General features: G+C 46.2%; 1 protein-coding gene across 5 annotated transcripts in view; it reads left to right on the top strand.

Moving 5' to 3' along the window:
* PDCD11 (programmed cell death 11) overlaps window positions 1–18732 on the top strand; it is a 53908-nt gene that overhangs the window by 8288 nt on the left and 26888 nt on the right. For all 5 annotated transcript variants that reach the window (XM_055250063.2, XM_055250056.2, XM_063626956.1 and 2 more), the window contains exons 5-17: window positions 83–244; window positions 2788–2911; window positions 3412–3593; window positions 6493–6600; window positions 9887–10093; window positions 10737–10861; window positions 11041–11101; window positions 11776–11922; window positions 13268–13519; window positions 14582–14722; window positions 15219–15413; window positions 16313–16483; window positions 18125–18344. In XM_055250063.2, the coding sequence (XP_055106038.2) occupies window positions 83–244; window positions 2788–2911; window positions 3412–3593; window positions 6493–6600; window positions 9887–10093; window positions 10737–10861; window positions 11041–11101; window positions 11776–11922; window positions 13268–13519; window positions 14582–14722; window positions 15219–15413; window positions 16313–16483; window positions 18125–18344 (2095 nt within the window). The remainder of the gene's footprint in view (window positions 1–82; window positions 245–2787; window positions 2912–3411; window positions 3594–6492; window positions 6601–9886; window positions 10094–10736; window positions 10862–11040; window positions 11102–11775; window positions 11923–13267; window positions 13520–14581; window positions 14723–15218; window positions 15414–16312; window positions 16484–18124; window positions 18345–18732) is intronic.

Here is an 18732-nt window from a genome sequence, read left to right as displayed (position 1 = left end):
AGTCACTGAGCCAAAGCTGGGTAATGGATTTTTGGTTCAGGAGAAGGGTGTGTATCAGGTCTTTCTCATTTGTGTTATGCAGGACCTACTTCACTTGCCTGAACTTTTCTCACCTGGAATGCTGGTAAGATGTGTGGTGAGCAGTCTAGGCATCACAGACAGGGGCAAGAAGAGTGTCAAGCTGTCTCTGAACCCCAAAAATGTCAACAGAGTGCTGAGTGCTGAGGCCCTGAAGCCTGGCATGGTAGGTATCTAGGGTCGGGGAGGAAGAGTGGCAATGTGCCTTCTCCCTGCCTCCGAGGGAGCGTGGTCTAGGCAACCTTTTACTTTCAGCTCAACTGTTACACATAGGAGTGGTTCTTTTTCTAGAAGGAAGGTCTCTTGGGTTCTTTGGGTACTTAATGGACATTGAAGACTTGAACCTAATCATTACATTGGAGAAGAGAAAAGAGAAAGCAAGTCCAAATTTCTTTTTTTTTTTGAGTCGGAGTTTTGCTGTTGTTGCCCAGGCTAGAGAGCAATGGTGTGATCTCGGCTCAGCACAGCCTCCACCTCCTGGGTTCAAGCAATTCTCCTGCCTCAGTCTCCTGAGTAGCTGGGGTTACAGGCATGCATCACCAAGCCCAGGCAATTGTATATTTTTAGTAGAGACTGGGTTTCTCCATGTTGGTCAGGCTGGTCTCGAACTCCTGACGTCAGGTGATCTGCCTGCCTTGGCCTCCCAAAGTGCTGGAATTACAGGCGTGAGCCACCGTGCCCTGCTAAGCAAGTCCAAATTTCACTGGTGGCAAAGAAAAATGCCTCCGGGAAGCCTTAGCAGGAGACTTGGTGATGGTGAGAAGGAGTTCCTCATAGTGCCTTACTTACTGAAATTTCCTCACAGATTCGGTCTTTTACAAAGGCTTCTGGCATTTGTGTAGAATGCTTGAAAGCTGCTCTCTGAAAGCAGGTGACGGGGTAGTCAGCTAAGTTAGTCTATCAGCTGTATTGGATATCTCACTACTTTGTGTTCAGTCCTGTGGAGATTCAGGAGATGTTAGTCCTGGCTCAGAGCCTGCAAGTCTAGTAGGTACAAAAGAGTAAATTTACACTCATGTAGATAATATAAGTGCTCTTGTAATTAAGAGGATGGAGATCAATATGATCTTTGCAATGTTGGTTAGAAGCAGTAGGGTTTAGGAAAGGCCTAGAAAGTTTGGTAGGATTTAGTTGGATAAAAAGGGAATAAAAAGCGGCCGGGTGTGGTGGCTCACGCCTGTAATCCCAGCACTTTGCGAGGCCAAGGCAGGCAGATCACAAGGTCAGGAGTTTGACACCAGCCTGACCAACATGGTGAAACCCTGTCTGTACTAGAAATATAAAAATTAGCTGGGCATTGTGGCGGGCGCCTGTAATCCCAGCTACTCAGGAGGTTGAGGCAGGAGAATCACTTGAACCCAGGAGGCGGAGGTTGCAGTGAGCCAAGATTGTGCCATTGCACTCTAGCCTGGGTAACAGAGCGAGACTCCATCTCAAAAAAAAAAAAAAAAAAAAGGAATAAAAGTAAGTTAAATTGCAGGAAATTGAAAAATGTCAAGAGCCTACTATATGACAGGTGACGTTTTGGGCACTTTGATGAAATTCTCACAGCAACCCTGTGAGGCAGATTGATATTATTCCTTATACATTTGAAAAAATGGACTCAGAAAGGTTTAAGTGACTTACCAAAGACCAGATAGCTAGTAAGTTTCAGAGCCACACTGCTTCCCATGTAACATGAAGGAGATTGGCAGTATTTTTGTTTTTGAGATGGAGTCTTGCTTTGTTGCCCAGGCTGGAGTGCAGTGATCCTGGCTCACTGCAACCTCCACCTCCTGGGTGCAAGCAGTTCTTCTGCCTCAGCCTCTCCAGTAGCTGGGATTACAGGTGCATACCACCATGCCCGGCTAATTTTTTTATTTTTAGGAGAGACGGGGGTTTCACCATGTCCAGACTGGTTTCGAACTCCTGACCTCAGGTGATCCACCTGCCTTGGCCTCCCAAAGTGCTGGGATTACAGGCATGAGCCACCATGCCCTGCTAGCAGTATTTTTTTAATGTCTTGGAGGTGCTCAGGAAAGACATACTATGACAGTTAGAAGGGTAGTACTGGATTCTGTCCGTAGTCCTGGCTCTGGGAGTGCCCTTGCAGGGTCTAGCAGTTCATTTCTGTTTGCATAATGTAAAAATCTGCCATCTTTTTTTTTTAAAGACAGCCTTACTCTGTTGCCCAGGCTGGAGTGCAGTGGCATGATCTCTTCTCACTGCAACCTCTGCCTCCTGAGTTTAAGCAATTCTTCTGCCTCAACCTCCTGAGGCAGGGATTACAGGTGCCATGCCTGGCTAATTTTTGTATTTTTAATAGAGACGGGATTTCACCATGTTGGCCAGGCTGGTCTCAAACTCCTGACCTTAAGTGATCTGCCTGCCTCGGCCTTCCAAAATGCTGGGATTACAGGCGTGAGCCACCGTGCCTGGCCGAAAGTCTGCTATCTTTTGAAACCACTCGAGGCAAGAGGCTCTTCTATATCGTTCCATCATTCAGCTGTGTTAAACATTCGTCATTGCCTGGCAACCCTCAGCTCCTTCAAGCTTGGAAGTATTGAATTTGATGTCTGCCGTCTAGTGGGATTGTGGCTTAAAGTTTAATGTGGGGGTGGGATAGTGGCAGAGTGTGAGCTTAGTGGCAGGAACTTTCAAGTTTGGATGTTTTGTGTGTGTCCCATTACCTTTGAATTGGAACTTTTGGGACTACTTTCTCTTCCCCAGCTACTTACAGGTACCGTATCCAGCCTGGAAGACCATGGCTACCTAGTGGACATTGGTGTTGATGGGACCAGAGCTTTTCTGCCACTGCTGAAAGCCCAGGAGTACATCAGACAGAAGAACAAAGGTGAGGGCAAGAAAAGGGGCCAGTACATGGTGGTGAGGTGGTACATGTGGGGATTATATTTAAGTGCCATTTTGATGAGAAACATGACAGAATGGTGACCCTGAAGGTGCTGTGGCTTTGGTAAAACCAGCACTTAATCCTAGTTAATAGGAAAGGAAAGATGTGTGAAGGGCCAGCGAGTGGCAGGGTCTCACTAAGATCTGATGGAACAGTGTCAGTTTTTCTAACCTGGAAGATTCCACTGCAATTTGGGCCCCCATGGCTTCTGAACCAGCAGTCTCCTGGCTTGTGTATTTTTGTGTGGTAATTGAATTCTAGATCAATTAGGATAACTTTGTTTCCTTCTTGTAGTTGGCCCCTTAGAGATTGGGAATGTGGGGAGTAATTGATGCTAACTGGGCAGGTAGGCCATGGGTCTTTTCAAGTATTACTTGGGCCCACGTTAAAAGTCCTTCTCATAGAGACATTTTTCCTTTTGGGGTCTGGGTCTGGGCTTACAGGTGCTAAACTAAAGGTGGGTCAGTACCTGAACTGCATCGTTGAAAAGGTGAAAGGCAACGGAGGAGTTGTTAGTCTGTCTACTGGTCACTCAGAGGTTTCTACTGCCATTGCTACTGAAGAGCAGAGCTGGAACCTTAATAACTTGCTACCAGGACTGGTGGTCAAAGCTCAGGTACAGAAGGTAAGCTGTTCATTGCTACTACTGCTTTTTAAAATAAAAATAATTCTTTTCAAAATACTAAATGCATAAAGTCTAAAACTACTGTCTGATAAGGGTGGTCACTAGTCACTTATGCCCGTTGAGCACTTCACATGTGGCCAGTGTCACTTGTTGAAATGATAATATTTTGGATATATTAGGTTAAAAAACTATACTAAAAAGTCTTTTGTTTCTTTGTAGTTTCTAAAATGTGACTGCTAGAAAACTTAAAATTACATGTGTGACTGGCATTGTATTTCTGTTGGACAGTGCTGATCTAAAAGGTCAAATGGAATTAAAAGGTTTATAATGAAGAACTTATCCATCATAACCTCCATCTTTAACTCTTTTAGCTTATCTTTTGAAATTTCTCTGCATATTTTTGAGTAATAAGCTTCTGCTGGTATCTCTTGATTTTTCAATCTTAGGGCATTGAGTTTTAACTTTTTATCAAGGTAGAAAGGATTTTGGTCTCTCTTTTTTTAATTAAAAAATATATATATATATTTTCCCAGCACTTTGGAGGCTGAGGCGGGCTGATCACGAGGTCAGTAGATCAAGACCATCTTGGCTAACACAGTGAAACCCCATCTCTCTAAAAATACAAAAAATTAGCTGGGCGTGGTGGTAGGTGCCTGTAGTCCCAGCTACTTGGGAGGCTGAGCAGGAGAATGGCATGAACCCAGGAGGTGGAGCTTGCAGTGAGCCGAGATTGTGCCACTGCACTCCAGCCTGGGTGACTGTGCGAGACTCCGTCTCAAACAAACAAACAAAAATATGTATATATATATTTTATAGAGATGAAGTCTTACTATGTTGCCCAGGCTGGTGTTGAACTCCTGAGCTCCAGTGATCCTCCCACCCTGGCGTCCCAACGTGCTGGGGTTACAGGCATGAGTGACCTTGCCCAGCATACTAGCATGACTTTCTTTTTTTTTTTGAGATGGAGGCTCGCCCTGTTGCCCAGGCTAGCATGCGGTGGCACGATCTCGGATCACTACAACCTCTGCCTCCCGGATTCAAGTGATCCCACTGCCTCAACCTCCCAAGTAGCTGGGACTACAGGCATGCACCACCACACCCAGCTGGTTTTTGTATTTTTAGTAGAGACAGGGTTTCACCATGTTGGCCAGGCTTGTGTCAAACTCCTGACCTTAAGTGATCTGCCTGCCTGGGCCTCCCAAAATGCTGTGATTACAAGTGTGAGCCACCACACCTGGCCTACTATGACCTTGAACAGCTTTTTTCCCTTGGAAAGCAGTCAGCTTTGTTTTTGTCATTTACGAAATTCTCTTCCTATCAGTATTTTTTCCTATACCTTCAACTTATTTTCCACTCACTACAGTTCTGCATGCTTTCAAACCCTTTAAGTAAACTACTAGTTTCTTTTTCCTCCCACCTAGAACCCTTTTTAATGTCCTCGTGCTCTAGGATGGACTAGTTGCTCTGTAGGGCTCCTGCATAGCCGGTATCCTAGGACTTCCCTTTTGCTGTCTCCTCTGTCTGTATTGGAGCCTTCTTTGGTCCCATGTATTCTTCTTTTTGGGTTTACTCCCTTGTTTTACTGTGGCACATTATCCAGAAGCATCCTGGGAGAGCCTTTCAACTTTAACTTCCAATTCTCTAGGAAGTTTTTGTTTAGATTGCCATATTATGAGTGAGGTACTAAAAAACTGTGAGCAAGTCTATGTGCCTGTGTGGGATTGTTGACTGTTTTTTTAATTTTTATAATTTTTATAATTATTTATTTATTTTTGAGACAGAGTCTTGCTCTGTCACCCAGGCTGGAGTGCAGTGGCATGATCTCGGCTCATTGCAACCTCCGCCATCCAGGTTCAAGTGGTTCTCCTGCGTTAGCCTCCCGAGTAGCTGGGACTACAGGCACCCACCACCACACCTGGCTAATTTTTGTATTTTTGTAGAGACACGGTTTCACTGTGTTGGCCAGGCTGGTCTCAAACTCCTGAGCTCAGCTGGTCCACCTGCCTCAGCCTCCCAGAGTGCTAGGATTATAGGCATGAGCCACTGTGCCCGCCTTCTTGTTGACTGTTTAACTTTCCTGTCAGGAACAGGACTAGCTGATTTAATTTGGGCAGCCTCCTAATGTGATTGTTATAGGTCTTCTCTGGCGTGTTAGATTTCTCTAGAAAGGATCTGGCAGTCTCCGCCCACGAGGGTCTAAGTCTGGCTGCCCCAGAATGAGTACGAGAAAGGGGCTGGATATTTACATGATATTTAGAATTTAATTGACATGAGAATATTTACATGATATTTAGAATTTAATTGACATTTTCAGAATTTGCACTTTTCCTGTTTTTTGATTCTGGTAAAAGTTTTCCCAGATAATAGGTTTCGTATTTTCCGGGGAGGTAAGAGAGAGGACTTAGTTCTCTGATTTCATTCATCTCCCTCACCACTATCTTTTGAGGAGATTGTCACTTTTCACTTTTTGGTGACTCTATAAGGGTGACTTGGCTTGCTTATGGTCAGTATCTCCCTTTTGCAAGCATTTGAGTTTTACCTTCCTATACTGGGCAAATATCTAAGTTAGTAACAATCTATTCCAGTTGTCAGGCTGGCAGTTCCCCAAGGATACATGTACAAAGCTCCTTCCATCCCATGGAGGACTCCCAGAGAGTGGGAGGACTGATGTCCTCTCTTAGCTGGAAGGGAGGTGAGCCTACTAAGGAAGGAAACAGCCAGTGCAGGAATTGTTCTGCCAGTTATTTTTATAGGAAGAAAAGATTGATAAGAGTTAGCTGGGAGAGGAGAGATACACAGTTAGGGATAATATGGCATTGAGTGTTTACTGTGAGCAGTGTCTCACATTCCTGGTTCTTTCAAATAACTTCTTTTTATAACTTGTTCTGTTTATTTCTAGGTGACTCCATTTGGCCTTACGCTAAACTTCCTCACATTCTTCACAGGCGTGGTTGACTTTATGCACCTGGATCCCAAGAAAGCTGGAACCTATTTCTCAAATCAGGCAGTAAGAAATGTTGAGCCTATATTTTCTTGATTCCAATTGTGGTCCATTTGCTGTCCAGTATCACAGGTAGCTACAGGGAGGTCCTAGGACTGCATGCATACAGGTATGCAGAGAGGAGATGAGAGGAATAATGAAAAGTGTTATGGAGGCCAGGCGCGGTGGCTTACGCTTGTAATCCCAACACTTTAGGAGGCAAGGTGGACGGATCACTTAAGGTCAGGAGTTCAAGACCAGCCTGGCCAACATGGTGAAACCCCGTCTCTACTAAAAATACAAAAATTAGCCAGACGTGGTGGCACTTGCCTGTAGTCCCAGCTGCTCAGGAAGGTGAGGCAGGAGAATCACTTGAACCCGGGAGGCTGAGGTTGCAGTGAGCTGAGATTGTGCCACTGCACTCCAGCCTAGGCAACAGAGCGAGACTCCATCTCAAAAAAAAAAAAAAAGTGTTAAGGAAGTAAAGTTAAAGTAAGAAACTCTCAGTGGCTGAACTGAAATTAGAGAAGGAGCAGGTGGAGAAGAAGGCAACTTTTAGTTTTTACTTCATAGTCTTCCATATAGTTTGATTTTTTTTCCTTTGGTAGTATTAGTTTTTTTGTTTTTATAATTTAAACTAGTTTAGAAGAATACTTAACATAGGAGAATAAGATATGTTTAAACAGCAAAAGGTGATTTTAAAAGTTGTATGAGTAGTATAGATCCAATTTTGAAAAAAATTTTAAAAAGTACCTCTGGTTAAAATACTGGAATATTATGCAATCAGGTGTTAATAGTGATGAATTCTGGGTGATTTTTCTGTTCTTTTCTTTTCTTTTTTCTTTTTTTTTTAAGACAGGGTGTTACTCTGTCACCCAGGCTGGAGTGCAGTGGTGCAAACACGGCTTACTGCAGCTTCAATGTCCTGGACTCAATTGATCCTCCCACCTTAGTGCTCAGAGTAGCTGGGACCACAGATGCATGCCACGATGCCTGGCTAATTAAAAAAAAATTTTTTTAGGCCAGGTGTAGTGGCTCACGCCTGTAATCCCAGCACTTTGGTAGGCCGAGGCGGGAGGATCACAAGGTCAGGAGTTCAAAACAAACCTGGCCAGCATGGTGAAACCCCATCTCTACTAAAAATAAAAATAAAAAAAATTAGCCAGACCTGGTGGCGCGTGCCTGTAGTCCCAGCTACTCGGGAAACTGAGGCAGGAGAATCACTTGAACCCAGGAGGCAGAGGTTGCAGTGAGCCGAGATTGTGCCACTGCACTCCAGCCTGAGCGACAGAGTGAGACTCTGTCTTTAAAAAAAAAAAAAAAAATTTTACAGGCAAGGTCTCGCCATGTTGCCCAGACTGGTTTTGCACTCCGGGGCTCAAGGAGTCCCCCCACCTTGGCCTCCCAAAGTGCTGGGATTACAGGTATGAGCCACAACCCTGGCTCCGCTCGTATTTAAATATTCAAATTTCCTACAATGAACATGGATATTTGGGAAGAAAATCTTAATATATGTTATTCAGAATTTTTTAGAATTCTAAAATGATTTCTTTTTTTAAATAGTAATGTGTGCTATAGATAATTTATTTATTTATTTATTTTTTGAGACAAGGTCACACACTATTGCCCAGAGTGGAGTACAATGGCACAATCACGGTTAATTGCAACCTCAACCTCCTGGGTTCAGGCAATCCTCCCACCTCAGCCTCCTGAGTAGCTGGAACTGTGGATGCATGCCACCACGCCCAGCTCATTTTTGCTATGTTTTGTAGAGATGGGGTCTCGCTGTGTTGCTCAGGCTGGTCTTAAACACCTAGGCTCAAATGATCCTCCTGCCTAGGCCTCCTGAAGTGCTGGGATTATAGGCTTCAGCCACTACCACTAGCTGAGAATTTATTTTTTTTTTAAGTGAAACTAGGATTTTCTACTACCTTGTGATAATACTGTTAATATTTTCCTAAACCTCTTTTTAGTAATTTTTTTCACCCTGTAACCATTTGTGTATGGAGTTTACATCTTTTAATGTTGTGATGAGAGCAGGCTTTTTCTGTTAGTTTCAGAGGGGCCTTGGGTGTAGTGACACCAGTACATGGTTTCTGTTGTATTACAGATACATCAGCTCCTTGGTGTTGAGGGGACACCTGGTATATAGTTTTCTGGCCTTGAGTAAACTTTCTGGCTAATTTTTATTTATTTATTTTATTATTATTTTTTGAGACAGGATCTCACTCTGTCACCCAGACTGGAGTGCAGTGGCACGATCATCACTCACTGCAGCCTTGACCTCCTGGGCTCACTCAGGTGATTCTCCTGTCTCAGCCTTCCAAAGTGGTGCACGCCACCATGCTTGGCTAACTTTTTTTTTTTTGTTTTTTTTTTGAGACTGAGTCTTACTTTGTCACCCAGGCTGGAGTGCAGTGGCACAGTGTTGGCTCACTGCAACCTCTGCCTCCCCATTTTAAGTGATTCTTGTGCCTCAGCCTCCTGAGTAGCTGGAATTACAGGTACGTACCACCATGCCCGGCTAATTTTTTTTTGAAACGGAGTCTTGCTCTGTCGCCCAGGCTGGAGTGCAGTGGCGCGATCTCGGCTCACTGCAGTCTCCACCTCCTGGGTTCAAGCGATTCTCCTGCTTCAGCCTCCTGAGTAGCTGGGATTACAGGTGTGTGCCACCACACTCAGCTAATTTTTTGTATTTTTAATAGAGATGGGGTTTCACTGTGTTAGCCAGGATGGCCTTGATCTCCTGACCTCGTGATCTGCCTGCTGCCTGCCTCGGCCTCCCAAAGAGCTGGGATTACAGGCATCAGCCACCGCTTCCACCCTAACTTTTTTTTTTTTAAACTAGAGATGAGGTTTCGCCATGTTGGCTGGGCTGTCTCAGACTCCTGATCTCAAGTGATCTGCCCACCTCAGACTCCCAAAGTGCTGGGATTACAGGCATGAGCCATGATCCCCAGCCTATTTTTGTATTTTTGTTGAGACGGGGTTTCACTATGTGCGCAGACTGGTCTCTAACTCCTGAGCTCAAGTGATCCACCTGCCTTGGTGTCCCAAAGTGCTGGGATTACCAGTGTGAGCCACCCATACCTGGCTTGAGTAAGCTTTGATTTAGTCATACATAGTCCCCATGGGACATTTTGACTTTTCTGCATGCTGCTTGAGTATGGAAGCCAGTTTGAGTACTTACATACTAAGGATGTGAGTACTCACATACCTGGTTAGCATGTGGAGAGGCTTGATGCCTGGAAGGTCTGCTCTAGGGTGCTCCTGTGTGCCTCCTCGTGCTCACCCTGCCCTTCCTTTTGTCTAGGTGAGGGCCTGCATCCTCTGCATCCATCCTCGAACCAGAGTTGTGCGCCTGAGCCTGCGCCCCATCTTCCTACAACCTGGACGCCCACTCACCCGACTCTCTTGCCAGAACTTTGGAGCAGTGCTGGATGATGTTCCTGTCCAGGGTTTTTTCAAAAAGGCTGGGGCCACGTTTAGGCTGAAGGATGGGGTTCTGGCCTATGCCCGGGTAAGGAGGCCTCTTTATTTGGTCAGGGATCTTATCACTGGGAGGACTTTTGGAGCACAGGGGGCCATTTCTGCTTCTTTCATCCCTTGATGCTAGTTTAAAATTTTTGGATATTGCAGTTCTAATTCCTGTTCATAGTGATTAGAACAATGTCTATTGACTGTATTAGGATGCCTTAGAACCAGCTTGCCATATCTGATACTTGGTTAATGGTTAAGTATAAGGATGAGTTAGGATCCAGACCAGGGCCCAGCAGAGTTTTTCTTAAAGGGCTGGGTCATAAATACTTTAGGCTGTGGTTCCTGTGGTCTCTGTCCTAATTGTTCAACGCTACTGTTATGGCATGAAAGCAGCCATAGGCAGTACGTAAATGAACGGATGGCTGTATTCCAGTACAACTTCTATTTACAAAAACAGGCACTAGGCACAGTTGACTGACCTATGTTCTGGACTTTCCCTGACCTTACTGAAATTCTGTGATGATAAAGAGCAGTTTTTTAGTGTAAAGAATTACTTAACCAGGCAATCAAAGTACTGTTTTTATGGTACATGATAAGTGTTGAGTCCTCTCTATGGGCTGTAAGGTCTCATCGGCTCAGACCTGTTGTCCCTGGCTTGTCCTCAATCACTTGGTACTTTGCAGCTCAGCCATCTCTCTGATTCTAAGAACGTCTTCAATCCTGAGGCCTTCAAGCCAGGGAATACTCACAAGTGTAGAATTATTGACTACAGCCAAATGGATGAACTGGCCTTGCTCTCTCTACGAACGTAAGTCTGTCATTAACAGGTAGGGGTGTAGAGATGTGCACCTGTACATGTTCATATTCCGTTTCTCCTGGCTGTGCTTGGGGAGGGTTTTCTTTCTTGCCAGCATGACTGTGGTAGCCCTGAATTTTAGGCAACCTCTGCCCTAGTTTATTTAATTCTGTGTTTTCTCCTTGTCCTAGGTCTATTATTGAAGCTCAGTACCTTAGATATCATGACATCCAGCCTGGGGCAGTGGTAAAGGTAAGACCTCAAGCATATAACTAGGTAGTCCCTCACCATCAGGCGTTCTTTAGTTCACACACAGGTGACTGTCAGCCTGTTAGTCCTCATGTTAACACATTGAATGTCATGTTACTTGCCTCTGCCTGCTGACTAGAATTTCTTTCTCTTTCTTTGGGTAACTCATAATTAATTGCAAGGTAAGATCTTACTAGCACCACCCAGCTACACAAAGGCAGTAGATCATAAATCCTGAGATTTGGGATTTGATGGTGGTTAGTAGACCAGATCAAAAGTTAGTCCTGTGATCATTGATCTACCTGGGATATTAATGAGAAGCCAGTTCCAGATACCTGTCCTCTCCAACCATTTGGCTCTAATCGAGCAGCCCCCTTTGTATGTAGAGTTTATTCCTTAGGAGACCTTGACATAGTCCCTTCCTTTGGGGAATGTATTTTAAGGCACACAGAAAGCACATGCTCACACAGAAAGATGTGAAGGCTCCCATAAATAAAGCCGACAGAATAATCCAGCTCAGTGTGGGGTGTGTGCTTCACCCATGTGCCATCTGGAATAACAGGCACAGTTAGCCCAGGAAGGTGGTTGTGAAGGGGAGGTGTGACATGCCTTGTTGTAAGAGGTGGGGGAAAGGCCATTCTTGAGACATTGCGGCAGCTTATCTTTGGATTCTCTAGGGCACAGTGCTAACCATAAAGTCATATGGGATGCTGGTGAAGGTGGGCGAGCAGATGAGGGGCCTGGTACCTCCCATGCACCTGGCTGACATCCTGATGAAGAATCCGGAGAAGAAGTACCACATCGGGGACGAGGTCAAGTGCCGGGTAAGCCTCCTGAAGGGTCTCTTGGGGTTTTGGCTGGGTGGGAAGAGAGCAGTTCTCAACTGAAGTTTCTGCCTTTTTCCACAAAGTGAGTGTGTAATGTCTGTAGTGTGTCTTGTGCTGTACCTGGCATTGGGAAGAGAAAAGTAAGTCCCCGTTTTGTGTAGTATAATTGGGAGTTAAAATATTCATATGTGAAGAGAGAGCAAGCCAGCCTGTGATCTTTTGCCATGTGGCTTGGTGCAGGTTGTGTGCTGTGGTCACAGCTGAGAAAGGGGAGGTGAGGGTGGGCTGGAGCAGCCAGAATTGTTGACGTTATCAATAGCGACTGCCACTAACAGGTATTCTGTGCCAGTTTCTATGCTAGGCTTGTGACAGGCATTATTTCATTTAATCCTTGAAACAACCCTAACAATTAAGTACTATTAGCTTCATTTTGCGGGTGGGGAAATTAAAGCTTAGGAAAGCCAACTGTCTTGCCCAGAGTCACACAGCTAATACATGGCAGAACCAGTTTTCGAATTCAGCTCTGTATGACAATAATGTTTTCTAGATTTCTGGCAGAGGTGGAACTTGAACTAAAAAGGATAGGCAGGATTTGGAAGGTTGGGGAGAGCAAAGGGTGTGTTCCAGGCACAGAAATAGCCCTGGCAAAGCTGCCAAAACATGGATGATTTATGACAAAGGCTCGAATCCCAAGGAAAGCTTCATAGGGTTGTGAAGATTCAACATGATGATGCACACAAGAGTGCTCCATGGTCAGGCACTCAGCATGTTACATTTTCCTGTATTCATCTTATCTCATCATTATTGACTCAGCAGAGGTAATGATTGCCCATTGGTGCAAAATTTTACAGTAGTGGGATCGAGGGTTAAAAATAGTTTTTCTGTCTTTAAGGAGGTGACCTTCTGAGGGGGTGAAGACAGTTGCATCTCCATCTTATTTCATAGCTAATAAACAGCAGTACTAAGGTGGTAAATTGGTTCATCATTGGTTCTGTTAGACTAGATGCAAAGCCCACTAGGAAGGAGCCAAGATGGTGTAGAAGTTATTGTAACCAAGATTCCATAGAGGTGCTGTAAGATAATTAATGTTGCTTCATGGTCAGGAGAGGGTAGTTTGCAGCAATTTATGGGAGGAATTACATTTGAAATAGTGATTTGTATGCTCCAGATTGTCATACAGCAGGAAGCAGGAAGAATCTGCCACTGAGATGATTAGAGGAAAAGCTATAGCAGGTTCTTGGGGAATGGCCCCGTGGCTTCTGGGTTTAAGAGGTTGCAGAGACCAGCTCAGTGGCTCTCATGATAACAGATAACTTGATGACAGCCTATGTTCCGCCCCTAGGTTTTGCTTTGTGACCCTGAAGCCAAGAAGCTGATGATGACCCTGAAAAAAACTCTGATTGAGTCCAAACTACCTGTCATTACCTGCTATGCCGATGCCAAGCCTGGTCTGCAGACACATGGCTTCATCATCAGGGTCAAGGACTATGGCTGCATTGTTAAGTTCTACAACAATGTGCAGGGACTGGTGCCCAAGCATGAGCTCAGTACCGAGTATATCCCTGACCCGGAGAGAGTTTTTTACACTGGCCAGGTAACCCTTCCCCTAGACAGGTCCCCTTTACCCTTGGTGACCCCATAAACACAAATACGAAGGAGCGTAAGTAGTGGGGCTGCCTTTAAGAGGCTGAGGAAGAGAGCACATGGGGCAGTGGGTGTGAGCCGGCTAAATGGAGGAGATGGGGAACAGAACAGAGAGGAAGCCTGGCAGGGTTCAACAGAAGCTGGCAAGCTGATGGATCTCAGGCACACATGGAAGAGGTCAGTCTTTACCTGTAATAAACCTGTGCCTCTCATATCAGAAATTGTTTTGAGGTCACTGTCACCACATGGGGGCAGTGCTGTAAAACTAGTGAGTCTTGGTATCACTAGGAAAAACACTTTTTTATTCTTTTAAATGACTTTAAACAGATAGATAATAATTGTACATATTTATGGGGTACAATGTGATATTTCTTTTTTCTTTTCTTTTCTTTTTTTTTTTTTTTTTTTTTTGAGACAGAGTTTCCCTCTGTCACCCGGGCTGGAGTGCAATGGCATGATCTCAGCTCACTGCAACTTCCACCTCCCAGGCTCAAGTGATTCTCATGCTTCAGCCTCCCAAGTAGCTGGGACTACAGGCATGTGCCGGCATGCCTGGCTAATTTCTGTATTTTTAGTAGAGATGGGATTTCACCATGTTGGCCAGGCTGGTCTCGAACTCCTGGCTTCAAGTGATCAGCCCACCTTGGCCTTTGAAAGTGCTGGAATTACAGGCCTGAGCCACTAAGCCTGGCCACCATGTGATATTTCAGTACATGCTTACAATGTGTAATGATCAAACCAGGGTAATTAGCATCTCCATCACCTCAAAGAGAAAAATAATTTTTAAGACTTGGATTGTACAAAAAAAGTTACTTATGTCTTCCCTTTATCCCAAAGGCTACCCTGGGGGATTGTGTAGCTCTCAGTGTATTTCTTCTTTTCACTGCCTCCTGATCTGATCCAAAGGCTCGGTAGATCTCTCAGCACCTCTGCAGCAGTAGTGGAGGGCACGCTGCAGGGCCTGCAAGGCTTGCTGGGAGGAGTTGGCCAAGCCTGTGTGGTTTCTTGCCAGGTGGTGAAGGTTGCCGTGTTGAACTGTGAGCCATCCAAAGAGAGGATGCTCTTATCCTTCAAGCTGTCGAGTGATCCAGAGCCAAAGAAAGAGCCTGCAGGACACAGTCAGAAGAAAGGAAAAGCCATTAACATTGGGCAGGTACGTGGACTTCTCTGGACAAGCTATTTTATGTTACAGTGGCAGAGAGCAGGGCACCACTAACACGTGGCGTATTGGAACCCATGAATCGGAAAGTTAGAGGTAGCTAGATAAGATTTTGGGGCTAGAGGGGTTCACACGCATTCCTTCCTGTGTGTCAGAACAAATGGAAGCTGTCCATGAAAGTCCTGTTACAGTGAGGCTTTTCAGCAGTGGGCTCCTGACCTCTTTCCTCTCGGGTCCCTAGGGCCAGCCTGCAGTTCTGGCTTTCCTGGGGCTCCATGGAGGGACTTGAGAGAGGAGTGCGATGGGTCCACACATGAGTCCTGGTGCATGTGCATGTGCATGCATGCTGGGTGGTTGGGGTGGTGGGTGGGGTTTGGAAGAAAGCTGCCGCTTAGAGATCCTTGGTGCCGGAGTTTGATGCCTCCAAGCCCTACCTGATCCAGATCAGGTTGTTCTCTGTTCATGACAAGTGCTATTTTTGTCTTTCTAGCTGGTAGATGTGAAGGTTTTAGAGAAGACCAAAGATGGGCTGGAGGTGGCTGTCCTGCCCCACAACATCCGTGCTTTTCTCCCCACGTCTCATCTGTCGGACCACGTTGCCAACGGCCCATTGTTACATCATTGGCTCCAGGCAGGTGACATCCTTCACAGAGTCCTGTGTCTGAGCCAGAGCGAGGGGCATGTTGTATCCTTGACTGGTATCTGTGGAGCAGAGGAAGGTGGGGGGCCATGGGTGCTTGGATGGGAAATTCTGGGGAAATTAGACAGCTATTTGACCTCAGAAATACCTCCACAAAACCAAACCAGTGACGAAGCCTGTGCTATGGAAAGTAAGAGCAGGCCTGAGTAAGCGCTGCTAGCAGATGCCAGTGGTCAGGGCGGAGTAGCCTGAAAGGTTGCAGAGAGGGGGACTCTCGGGGGCTGGAGAAGGAGGCCCAGTGGGGTGCTCAGGAGCACATCTAGTTTTCTTGGGGCTTTCAGTGCTTGCCCCTTGGGTTAGAACAATTAATAAGGTGGCTTCTGTCCCCCTTTCCTCTTTTTTTCCCCCCATGCCTTCTCCCCTGGGGCTATAGGCTCAGGAATATTCCCGTTGGTCTTTGCATGGGTGCTTTGAAGGAGCTTCTCACAGAATGTAAAGTTCATTCTCCTTGGAGTAAAAATGGGCAGAGGAGGGAAAATAAGTTCATCAGTGTGAAGACGGAGTAGTGGAGGATTGTGTGATGGCTGATCCAGCTGCCAGACCAGGGGGATGAGCCATCCCTTTTTGGTCTCCTCTAGTAATCTGCAGATTAGTGAATCGGGAATGGAATAAAACTGTGATTCTCAGCTGTAGTGTGCAGTTGGGCCATGCAGATGGCTGGGCCACACCAAAGTTTCTAATTCAGTAGGTCTAGGTGGTGCTTGAGAACTTGCATTTCTCCTAAGTTTCAGGCGATGTTGATGCTGCTGGTCTGCACACTTAGAGAATCGCTGTAGGAGCAGAGATCAGCCTGCAGTTCTGTCTTTCTCTGTGGAGAAAGGAGATGGGAGAGATGGACATTTCATCTGCCCTTTCTGGAACATTCCTTGATGAAGTACCACTAGCTTCTTTGCAGGAAGCCAGCCTTGGTCTCCACAGTAGAAGGTGGCCAGGATCCCAAGAACTTCTCAGAAATCCATCCTGGAATGCTGCTCATTGGTTTTGTGAAGAGCATCAAGGACTATGGCGTGTTCATCCAGTTCCCCTCAGGTCTTAGCGGACTGGCCCCAAAAGCTGTAAGTTCAACTCCATGTGCAAGGGCTTTGAGGAGAGATACAAGGTCACAGAACCTGAGGGCGGGTGGGGAGGAGTAGGATACTTTATTTATTTATTTATTTTTTGAGACAGTCTCATTCTGTCGCCCAGGCTGGATTGCAGTGGTGTGATCTCTGCTCACTGTAACCTCCGCCTCCTGGGTTCAAGCGATTTTCCTGCTTCTGCCTTCCAAGTAGCTGGGATTACAGGTGCCCACCAACATGCCCGGCTTTTTTTTTTTTTTTTTTTTTTGAATAGTAGAGACAGAGTTTTACCATGTTGGCCAGGCTGGTCTTGAACTCCTGACCTTAAGTGATCCACCTGCCTCAGCCTCCCAAAGTGCTGTGATTACAGGTGTGAGCCACCGCACCTGGCCAAGGATACTTTACTCTTTTGAAAGATTTTCACGGGTACCTCTTAAGGTGTGTGTGACATAGAGGCACCTGGGAGGGGTGAGTGCAGCTGAGCTTTTGGCCCATGTTCCTCTTGCCCAGCTGTGTGACCATCTGGAGGAAGGGACACCTTTCCCACTCCACACTACACATTGAAGGCCTTGGTCTCCAGTGTGAAGATGACTGCACTTGTTTTTATGCTCTCAGCACATTTAGACAGGGAAATTGATCATCCTGAGCTACTGAGTACAGGTTTTGCAGACTTCTGAGGTTTTTAAGGTGTTAAGGGACCAGAATGTCCTGGAAATTATTAACCCCCCCATCCCCATGTCATTGAGTCCTGCACTTTCAGATGGGAACAATCCCAGCAGTCCCCTAGCAGAGCCTCCTGGTGTGCCTGGCATGTCAGCCGAGGCCTAGAAGGGGGATGGGACTCACCAAAGTCAATGAAGACAGCCGAGCAAATGGCGTGCAGCTGATTGCTGCTGCAGATCATTCATCAGTATTTCTTCCCCTCTGTAGCCCTGTCTCCCTGGTGTTTTGCCTGGGAAAATCTCATTTGCATCCCCCGCCAGAAACATTTTAAAAATGGGAGCAGAGGGGAGGGCCCCAGAAACAAGCCCAGTGAGGGGCAGAGGGTTCCCGTGGGTTGTTAGGGGTGAGGACAGCCCTGGTGTCTGCCTGGCTTGCTGTGAATGTGCCTTCTTGACTGGGTGCCCTCTCCTGGAGGCTCTGTTTTTTTTTGTTTGTTTGTTTTTGTTTTTGTTTTTTTTTTTGAGATGGAGTCTCACTCTGTCGCCCAGGCTGGAGTACAGTGGTGCAGTCTTGGCTCACTGCAACCTCTGCCTCCCAGATTCAAGTGATTCTTCTGCCCCAGCCTTCCGAGTAGCTGGAATTGCAGGTGCATGCCATCACTCCTGGCTAATTTTTGTATTTTTAGTAGAGTCAGGGTTTCACCATGTTGGTCAGGCTGGTCTGGAACTCCTGACCTCATGATCCGCCCCCCTCGGCCTCTCAAAGCGCTGGGATTACAGGCGTGAGCCACCACTCCCTGCCAATCCGGAGACTCTGTTTTTATGGAAGGGGAGTGGAGCTGTGTTCAGAGAGGGCTTGGGGGAGCTTCCTGGGCCCCATTTCCCCCCACTCACATACCCCTTTCCAGGGACATCAAGTGGGTTGTCTTAATGAAGACCTTTCCTCTTCTCATCTGCTGCCTGTTCTTCTCTTCAGATCATGAGTGACAAATTTGTGACCTCCACAAGTGACCACTTTGTTGAGGGCCAGACAGTAGCGGCAAAGGTGACCAATGTGGATGAGGAGAAGCAGCGGATGCTGCTTTCACTGCGGCTGTCGGACTGTGGTCTGGGGGACTTGGCCACCACCAGCCTCCTCCTCCTGAGTCAGTGCCTGGAGGAGCTGCAGGGCGTGCGCAGCCTCATGAGCAACCAAGGTGGGGCACCTGTGGGGCAGGGGAGGCGGGCCAGGGGTGGGAGTATGTGTTGTAAATTACACCTGTTGTTAGGTGAGTTGTTGGGCTTCCCAGAACATAAGAAAAAAAAATTTGGTTAACTTTTTTTTTTAATGGAAGTATGACCTGCATAAAGTGCACAATTTTATTATTATTATTATTATTTATTATTGAGACCGAGTTGCACTCTGTCACCCGGGCTGGAGTGCGGTGGCGCGATCTTGGCTCACTGCAACTTCCACCTCCCAGGTTCAAGCGATTCTCCTTCCTCAGCCTCTGGAGTAGCTGGGATTACAGGCATCTGCCACCATGCCTGGCTAATTTTTGTATTTTTAGAGAAGACAGGGTTTCACCATGTTGGCCTGGCTGG

The sequence above is a fragment of the Symphalangus syndactylus genome, chromosome 2 (assembly GCF_028878055.3).
Source record: "Symphalangus syndactylus isolate Jambi chromosome 2, NHGRI_mSymSyn1-v2.1_pri, whole genome shotgun sequence".
In the NCBI taxonomy this organism is placed as follows: domain Eukaryota; kingdom Metazoa; phylum Chordata; class Mammalia; order Primates; family Hylobatidae; genus Symphalangus; species Symphalangus syndactylus.
The sequence above is the reverse complement of the archived record's forward strand: the minus strand, read 5'-3'. Positions and strand labels throughout refer to the sequence as shown.